The sequence below is a fragment of the Pavona decussata genome, unplaced genomic scaffold (genome assembly GCF_977016875.1).
Source record: "Pavona decussata unplaced genomic scaffold, jaPavDecu1.1 SCAFFOLD_228, whole genome shotgun sequence".
In the NCBI taxonomy this organism is placed as follows: domain Eukaryota; kingdom Metazoa; phylum Cnidaria; class Anthozoa; order Scleractinia; family Agariciidae; genus Pavona; species Pavona decussata.
In genome coordinates, this window is record NW_028145633.1 from 530,001 (window position 1) to 539,822 (window position 9,822).

General features: G+C 40.6%; 2 protein-coding genes and 1 pseudogene across 2 annotated transcripts in view; 1 reads left to right on the forward strand and 2 right to left on the reverse strand.

Moving 5' to 3' along the window:
* Window positions 1-2,983, forward strand: part of LOC146458797 (DEP domain-containing protein 1B-like) — a 15,754-nt gene extending 12,771 nt beyond the window's left edge. Inside the window, exon 10 of the mRNA XM_085090269.1 lies at window positions 1,287-2,983. Within this exon, the coding sequence (XP_084946395.1) occupies window positions 1,287-1,424 (138 nt within the window). The 3' untranslated portion in view covers window positions 1,425-2,983. The remainder of the gene's footprint in view (window positions 1-1,286) is intronic.
* A 487-nt stretch (window positions 2,984-3,470) lies between these two features.
* LOC146458798 (uncharacterized) lies at window positions 3,471-5,527 on the reverse strand. The gene has a single exon (XM_085090275.1). The coding sequence runs from the start codon at window positions 5,156-5,158 to the stop codon at window positions 3,749-3,751; it is 1,410 nt and encodes a 469-aa protein (XP_084946401.1). The 5' UTR covers window positions 5,159-5,527; the 3' UTR covers window positions 3,471-3,748.
* A 2,392-nt stretch (window positions 5,528-7,919) lies between these two features.
* Window positions 7,920-9,818, reverse strand: LOC146458799 (uncharacterized; annotated as a pseudogene).
* Between the last annotated feature and the right edge of the window lie 4 nt (window positions 9,819-9,822).

Consider the following 9,822-nt stretch of genomic DNA (forward strand, 5'->3'; position numbering starts at 1 on the left):
ATGCCATTCCTTTCGTCCATGTTAACTCGCGTCCTGTTTTTCCGATTTAATTTGATTGTGTTGTTTCGCTTTCAGTAAAAAACTCGTGAGGAGAACAGGTTTGTTTTTTCAAAATACCGTTCGGCAGCTAAATTTTTCGAAACTTCAAACATGAACGTTTGGCAGAATGCAAAGCGGCCCTGGTAATTACACAACTCACAGGTCAAGTTAGTCAATGCCTTTTCCAAGGTAATAGAGACCATAAGATTTTAGCACGAGTACGACTACGAGTTTTTTCCAATAGAGAGAGCGCGCGTGGACCAGTGTTATTTTGGCGGGAAAACGAGATAGCCGTCGTTATTTACAGCGAGTTTTTGTGAGAACAGCGTAGTGGTGAGAACGAGTCCTCGAAACGTAGGTGATGTCGTCTATTTGGAATCACAAAAGGGCTTAGCTATCATCATTCAAAACAACTGCGTCAAGTTCATCGCTCACAAAGAGTTAAGTGAAGCTCCCGACAGATATCTTAGTTCTTCGCTAAAACCTTTAAGTCAAACCTCGCATTCGTGGGCGTACTCACACTAGAATCTTCAGTTCTCTAAAGGCCGATAGTTAGTAAAGAGGCCGGACATATAGCGAGATTTTATAGGTGTAATACGGGCTTGTGTAGGAAGTCTAGCTAGAGTTTGAATTATACAGGGCACAATAGCGGACCTTTTGATACGCAACCGCAACAGCAACGCCAACGAAAACGGCACACAGAAGTACATATCCCTGTTGTCTAATCTACCTTGGGATTACCGCAAACCGTTCAATTTGTACATTGTGGCCGAACTATCACGAACATGATTTGAGGCAACAATGACGTTCAAGTTCTGAAAAAGGAAGAAAAACTTCACCTTCGTGTGCGCATATTATCCCTAAAACTTTGAATATGATCATTCCACGTTGTTGTTTTGTAGAGGACGTCAATGAAAGGTGCTAAACTTTTAACGTTCGTACTCAGGCATTGTTTTGCCCATAAACTTGTTCGGTTTTCTGACGTTCTTGTTCGTGTCGCCGTCGTGTTTTGGTATGGTCCCTAATTGCTAAGGACGCGCGGAGAATTTATAACGCAACATGTTGTTGCAGCAACGTGGAACAACATTTTGTTGAAAACCGATACAAATCTTTTCAGTAATATGTCGCAACAAACTGCTTCGGTAGAAATCGTTTGCACAGTGTTTCACTGTCACAAATGCGCGCGTTTAAACATGTTGATTTATAGTCCTTTGTGATCACCGTTTAATATTATACTTTTTTCGTAGTTTGAGAAGTCCTATCCGGATATTTACCAAGCAAAGTTCCCAGGCGACAATTTTTCAACATGTTCACAAACCTCGCAGAGGTCGGAGAGGCTGAAACAAGTCATGAAACCACTGGCGATACTCAAGAACCTGCGATAACAGAATAGATATTAATTAGCTGTACACTATGGCTACTTCAGGAATCAAACGCGCTATATACGCGGTTATTATCATCCATCTTAGCACGCCGAACGTTACGTTTACTACTTAGTGTAACGCAGTTACTTTGTAAGGTTGGAGGGTGGAGTGGGGGTGAGAGGGGGGGGGGGGGAGGTAGGTATAAGAACACTTGTGCGGGAGCTGGAGAGAGTGAAAAGTGGAGGTACCATTCCCCCACCCCCCGCGCCGTTTTTTTTTTTCTCATTTCGTCTTTCTTATGTATCTGAGTTGTCGATCCTTTTTCTGAAGGAGCCTTTGCTTAGGAGAGAGATTAACTGGTCAACTTTCTTTGTGATCTTATTTTGTAGGGTACGAGTAGTCCCTTAGGACATTAAGCGAGAGAAACACGCGAGTACGCCTCCCACGAGGTAACGTCTCCTCGCGCGCACTCGCGTGTTGCATTTGCTTCATTTTTTTCCCTAAGAAAAATAAAGAAGTCCTTGTAGTATATTTGGCTGATTTAGCAACGGAACGGGAAAGTCATTGAGGACGCGAGAGCGTGACGAAAGGGCCCTCCCCTGTTCTTCAAAGCCCGATTAAGGTAATCCTGGATTAACGTGAACTTTGATTCGAGTTTAATTACTAATCGCTAAAGCTGCTTCCAAAAGATTTTTGCTGCTCAGTTTTGGGGTTTAGACTTTTCTTTACCTTTAGCTTGAAATTAGGCTTTAAAACCACTTTCAAAGAGCGAAATGAAAAACCTCAGTTAACTTTTAATCGTAGTTTAGCGTTAATTGGTTTTCGAACAACCCGGCCCAGGACACCAGTCTATTTCGACTATCTTATGAGTATTCTTGTTGCGCGGCCTTTGTCAACTGACGTTCCCGTTCTGTTGCTAAATCAGCCTTCAAGGTTGTTTGTTGAATACTAGGGCCTGTATTTCATGACTTATTCATAAGTTCGCTAATTAAAGTTCCTGTGCTAAACACAAAAGTTTACAAACTGCGGAACGAGAGCATGGCTAGATTTGGAGCCTCAAGACTGATAATTTTATTTCTCCGGGTCATTTGCACCCCAGCGAGATGGTAAAGAATGGAGTTAGTAGGGATCACACTAGATTGAAGTCAGTCACAGTTCTCTTTGAATTCCTTTGAGAATAAGTTCTCCTCACCCCAATCAAGAACATGTATTTGAGATTTTGTACACCAATTTTATTCATTTTAACCCCATAAGAATATTTTTATTAACTAGTTTTACATTCTTTGGTGATACCATTTCTTGTGAATTTTTGGAAACAATAATTAAATTTATTGAAATAAAATAACTCAATTGATTGATAAATATCCCACAAATAATCATTGGCGTATCGGACCTATACTGACCATTAATAATTCGTGTTTCCCTTAACGAATTTGTAATATAAATCAGCTGGTTTGGAGTTGACATATTGTGGTACTAATACTTAACCAGTACAAAATATTTTTGGTGCTAATGTCTGCTTTCATATTGGGATTTTTGCAAATTTTCATTACAGACTATACCAGGAAACCTTTACTATCCTATTCATCAACAATTGCCCTGTTCAATTGCCCAGAATAAATATGTATTAAATAGGAAAACCACACTCAATGCCTAAGGAAAAATGTACCTATTTTCAATCAGAAAATAAATTCATCATTTAATTATCGATCGTGGTAAATCTGTAGCCTGTGTTTCTAATGAAAGCTCTCACTGAGACATAATCCCCCATTAGAACAGCTTTCAACTTTTGACTTGCTGTGAAAGTGATTGTACGAGTTTATTCTTTGGATATTTGTTTGTGTTGCCTCTCTCTCCCTTTTTTTTTGGGGGGGGGGGGGGCAGGGTTCATATGGATCATGGAAAACCTGGAAAGTCATGGAATTTAGGTGTGAGTCATGGAAAATGATGTTTATTAAAAAGTACAAAGTTAATTGGGTTTTTTGTGAAGAAAATAGTGAAAACATACCCATAATGAAAGATGACTTCAAGAAAACGGTCAAATTTAGGTCATGTAAAACTTGGAGAAGTCATGGAAAGTCATGAAATTTCAGAAGCTCAAAAGAGTACGAACCCTGGAAGGGGGGGGGGGGGGGTAGCCAGACCTCGATGCTGCCATCCAACTGACCGAGTTGTTTTTTTTGGAGGCTTAGAATCGAGCGAACGGCTGACTTAATAATCTTCAATGTAAACAGAATCATAGAAAACCTTAATCTACTTCACAGAGTGGAATATTAAAGAAAATACGAAGAAAATACGAAGTCATTAATTTATATTTGAACACAGGCTACACAAGAAAACAGGAATCAAGTTTTGCACGATCCAGTTTGTACACATACAACGATCTTTTCCGCCTCTTCTACTCCAGTGATATAACCACCATGAACGTAACCATTATACAACTCGTGCGTCGCTTCGCCGGAGAAAAACACCGGACCGACGGGTTTCCGAAGGCTGACGTAATCTTCGCTCGATATCCCGATCGGCAGGTTTGCCCAAGAGCCGAAGAAGTATCTGTCTAGCCCCCATTTGGGATAGAAGATGTCAATTGGCTCTGGAATATTTGACCCGTACATGTTTTTCAAAACTTCCATGATTTCTTTTTGAGTCTGTTCATTGGTCTGATATTCCAGTCTGATAGATTCCTCTCCAGTGACAGTGACCAAAAGGATGTTCGTTCCCTTTGGCAGCCTAGAATCTGCTTCCAAATTTTGCATCATTGAATAATAACCCCTTCGTTTGGAAGCATACAGAATATACTCATCATCGTCCCAAAATTTCTTAGGAAACTTCAAGAAAATTTTGGTATAAATCACCATGTTCAGCTTGAAAATCGCCTCCAGCTTCCACGGCGGCAATTGAGGTGTGAACTGAACCATATCGCTTTTCAGGACCCCAATACTGAAAGTCACAAGAGCGTATTTCGCCGAAAACATATCACCGGAACCGGTAGTGACGTAAACGCCATTTTCATTGTATTTCACTTCCGTCACGGTAGTGTTCAAAAGCAAGCGCGAGTCACGGGGCTCCAGGAACATTTCGGCTAAACAATTTACTATATGAACGTATCCCCTGGAGTCTGTGACAAAAAACTGCTCCCCTCCCACTGAGTGGATACTGCCATTGTCTGCAATCCATGTTCTGATCGAAACGTATTTAGGAGGCACTGCGTATTCAAAGTCGTATTCAAAGTATTCCGTGGCCATCTCTTCCGGTGTCACCGGAAGCCAGTTTGCGAGCCGAAGACCAACTCGGGCGGAAATGTCCTCTTGTTTCAACTTCCGGCGCTCGCTTCGTATCTCATCAACTATGTCTTCGTCGTGCTTCAACAAGCCCATCTTCCCGCTCATTGTTGTGTTAAATCCACTTTCATTTCTAATCACAAATGACCGGTCTTCAAGCTTTCCCTTTAATCCACATTTTAGGGCTAAATTCTCAATGGGATTACCTTTTACTCCTTGAATCCAGTTGGCTCCAAGCTCAATAGTGGTGTTATGAAATTGCATCTTTCTCATCCGCCCGCCGATCCTGTCTGTTCCTTCCAAAATGATGAAATCTTTAATTCCATGATCACTCAATGTTTTTGCCGCTGCTATTCCAGAAATCCCGCCACCGAGAATTAAAACTGTTGCATTTCTTTCAACTGCAGAGATCTCATGAATGATGGAGCAACTAACCAGGAAGGCAAACAAAAAGATCACATTATTTGTGGCCATTTTGAAGCAAGATCTTGGCGGGACATAAAATGTCGAAATTTGATGAAAGAGGTAACGTCACGTTGCCGTGCCGCGCGAGCACGGGTTTGTTTTGACCGTGTGCAGATTAAAGGAATCTGGATCCAAAACGTCGCAAAACATGAAGGTGTTCTCTTGTATATGTCGCACGGTAAGTGTTTCTCAGCAGTTAAAAAAGCTTTCGTTCTCTATTTTCCTCAACAGCGACCTCAAGTAGTTTCTGAAGTTGTTTTATAGGTCATCATGGTACTTGAAACTTAAAGGGTCAAAGGGATAAATTAAAATGCAAGAGATAGGCTTTGGTTTAAGCCGACGGACAAATCAGGTCAACACACATTTCTCCTAGCTTACAATGTCTGCTTGATTTTTTAGAAACAGTTAATTCAAGAGGATAAAGGAAATTATCACCAAAGATGAAATGCCTTGATTTTTAGACAAAATCTCCCAACAAGTATATAACAAACATATGAAGGAAAGTGAGGAGAATTTACATGTTGATATTATATTGGGGGTTGAAAGGATTAAGCCCTGGTGAAAGGGATGCGACATTTTGCGCAACAACATGCAACAGTGACAAAAATAAAATGAAATTATTTGAGCCATGGAAATTAGGTTATTTTAAAGTAACTACAAAGTGATTTTAAAATAGCCATGCACCAACCATGTAATGTAATAGAAATAAAATGAAATTATTTTATTGCAACAGTGTTGTGTACAGCATGAACATTACATCTCAGTTCCACCACCCTATTGCAGAATGTTGTGTTGTTCAATATTGCATCAAGTTTGATATTGTTCAACTTTTCACGCAACATGCCCCTTGCATTGTTTTCTGGAAAGAGGTATCACGTTGTGTCCATTTTACCAGGACTCACAATTTTGCATTGACTTGTATGCATTCAATGCTTTGTGTTCATTTGAGTATTAGAATTTCCATGTTGTAGCTATGTGGAGGGCAGTAGAGGAATAAAGCAAAATTTAATATTTTTGCCCTCTGAATATTACCATTGGAAAGATGGTGGCAGCAATGACCTCATTTAGGAAATCAAGAAGCTTTAACAGTAAGCAGATAAAAAAATAAAGAAACAGAAAGTGGAGAAAAGTGAGCAAGCAACAAAACCAAATTGCAAGGAGTCAGTTATACCCAGGCCTTAATAGACAAAGAGAAAACAAGAAAAGACAAACGCTGTAAATAATCGAACCTGTTGTGCTCTTGGGATCAATCTTGTTGGAAAATCTTGCAACATGTTGTGTCTGTTTGACCATCCCACCCCACCCCAACATCTTTTCAACAAGGTGCAACAGTATTGTATGCTGTTGCATGGGTTTAAAGGGGCTTAATTTGTGATAGAAAATTGTTTAATAGACTGCTTGCAAGTTCCCCTTTTCTCTTACAATCCATTAAGGGTTAATAAATCCATTAAGTGCAAGCTACAATAGGGGTTTGAATGAGAAAGTATCAGGGCCGTCAACCTCACACGTCTTCAAATATGGAGAATATGACTTCCCAGGCCAGCAATAACAAAGCGCCTTACAGAGGTGTCTCATCAAGGCCAAATTCAACGCTACACATTTTAGATTTTCTTGTCAGAAAGTCGAGTCTACGACAAATAGCAAACTTTGTCAATAATCTGGGAGATTACAGGGACAAATCTTGAGACCAGATGAAATGGCTCAAAATCTGGAGATTACAGACCGAAATCTGGAGACCGGGAGATACAGTTCAAAATCTGGAGACTCCTGGATTTAATCCGGGGGAGTTGATAGCCCTGTAGTATTGGGGTGTGCCGATCTTATCTGGTTCCAGTCCTCCTTGTCTCAATTTTTCACTGCGTGTTACAACTACACAAACTTCGAGAGAGAAACAGCTGCAAGAAGTCTAATTATTTGAAAGTATTTCTGATTATGGTGCAAGGTACTTCATTTTTTTAAATGTATTTTTTTCTCAGGCAAATACTGATTTTTGATCTTGTCTTTCTTAAAGGACATCTACATAGTGTTCAGGCCACATCATGGACAAATGGCCGAAGGAGTGTTCAGTAGTAATTTCAATGAGTTCTATTGCAAGCAGATTGCAAGAAAGTGATACAAGATAGTGACTGTCTTAAGTTTCTCGTAGCAGTATTCAGGGCTTTCAACTCTCCCGGATAATCCGGGAGTCTCAAGATTTTGAACCGTATCTCCCGGTCTCCAGATTCATGTTTGTAATCTCCAGATTTTGACCTGTAACTTCAGGTCTTGAGATTTATGTCTGTAATCTCCCGGATAATTGACGAAATTCGCTATTTGTCGTATACTCTACTGTGTGATAAGAAAATCTGATATGTTTACCGTTGTTTCTTGTACTGTGTAATATAGGTTCCCCCCCCCCCCCCCACACTGAACCCGGGAATTTGACCCTGATGCGATGTGTTGTAATGCGCTTTGCCGGGGAATTCATGTTCTCCATATTTGAAGACGTGTGAGGCTGAACCTAACCTGAACCTGTGTTGAATTTAAATTGAATTTGATTTAGCCAAACTCAACCACAACATTGTAAGAACAAGGTGGTAGGCTTGTTGCTATTGAATTTGATTTATTGAGGTCTTAACTCAATAAAGAATTACAGGGACTGAACTTGAGATAACGTGGATCATGCTAAGAAACCAAAACCTATTTCTGGTATAAAATGCTCACTGGTTGATTATCTATCTATAGCAAACACGCGGTTGCGGTTTGGAGATAAGTGGTTTCGTCACAAACATGAAATAATTAATAGCATTTACTGGTCTTGTTGGTCTAAACAAAGCCTGTTTCAACTTTTAAAAAATATTTTAACTTTATTTATGTATTTGGTTCTGCTCATGTTTTGCATTTGCGTTAATTGTTGAGGTCTATGATGGAGTAAAAAATTACATACAAATCAAAGACACTCCAATCTACACAACCAGTTCCTGATTTGTCACACTGGGCACCACTTTTACATAATTTTTCCTGTACTTGGCACCATTTGCAGGCTTTTTCATGCTAAGGGTTCTGATTCTGATTGGATCATTACATCATTCCTTTGTTGTGATTGGTTAGATGTTGGTTCACAGGTACCCCAAGTTTCATTGGAAGGAGGGGCAGAATCTGCCCAGGTCCCTACCCATATCCTCCAGGTTCACAAACTCCATACAAAGCCCTGGTTGTTAATATTTACATGATCCAGTTTGTACACATACAACAATCTTTTCTGCCTCTGCCACTCCAGTGAAGTAACCTCCATGAACGCAACCACTGTATAACTCGTGTGACGCAGCACCGGCAAAGAACACAGGTCCGACTGGCTTCTGAAGACTGGCAAAGTCTTCGCTCGATATCCCGATTGGTGCGTTTGCCCAAGTGCCGAAGAAGTACCTGTCCAGCCCCCATTTGGGATAGAAGATACCGATTGGCTCTGGAATATTTGAACCGTACATGTTTTTCAAAACTTCCATGATTTCTTTTTGAGTCTGTTCATTGGTCTGATATTCCAGTCTGGTAGATTCCTCCCCAGTAACAGTAACCAAAAGGATGTTCGTTCCCTTTGGCAGCCTAGAATCTGCTTCCAAATTTTGCATCATAGAATAATAGCCCCTTTGTTTGGAAGCATACAGAATATACTCATCATCGTCCCAAAATTTCTTAGGAAACTTCAAGAAAATTTTGGTATAAATGATCATGTATAGTTTGAAAATCGCCTCTAGCTTCCATGGCGGCAATTGGGGTGTGAATTGAACAAGATTGCTTTTCAGTACCCCAATACTGAAAGTCACAAGAGCATATTTTGCAGTAAACACATCACCATTACTGGAAGTGACATAGACCCCATTACCATTCCATTTGATTTCAGATACGGTGGTGTTCAACAGTAACCTTGAGTCACGGGGCTTCAGGAACATGTCGGCTAAACAGTTTACAATATGCACGTAGCCCCTGGGGTCAGTGACAAAGAACTGCTCCCCCCCGATTGTGTGGATACTGCGATTGTCTGAAATCCATGTACCGATTGTTATGTAGTCAGGAGGGACTCCGTAAAGGGGGTCGTATTGGTAGTATTCCGTTGCCATCTCTTCCGGTGTCACCGGAAGCCAGTTTGCGAGCCGCAGACCAACTCGGGCGGAAATGTCTTCTTGTTTTAACTTCCGGCGTGTGTCTCGTATTTTCTTTACGATTTCTTCAGCGTGTTTCAACACACTCATCTTACCTTTCACTGTTGTGTTAAATCCACTCTCATTTCTAATCACAAATGAACCGTCTTCAATTTTGCCTTTTAACCCACATTTTACTGCTAAATGGGTGATGGGATTACCTTTTACCCCTTGAATCCAGTTGGCTCCAAGCTCAATAGTGGTGTTATGAAATTGCATCTTTCTCATCCGCCCACCGATCCTGTCTGTTCCTTCCAAAATGATGAAATCTTTAATTCCATGATCACTCAATGCTTTTGCTGCCGCTATTCCAGAAATCCCGCCACCGAGGATCAAAACCGTTGCATTTCTTTCAACTGCAGAGATCTCATAAATGATGGAGCAACTAACCAGGAAGGCAAACAAAAAGATCACATTATTCGTGGCCATTTTGCAGTTACATGGATGTAGATACCCTTCGGGAAGGTTTTTATACACGAAATATATGACTCACAC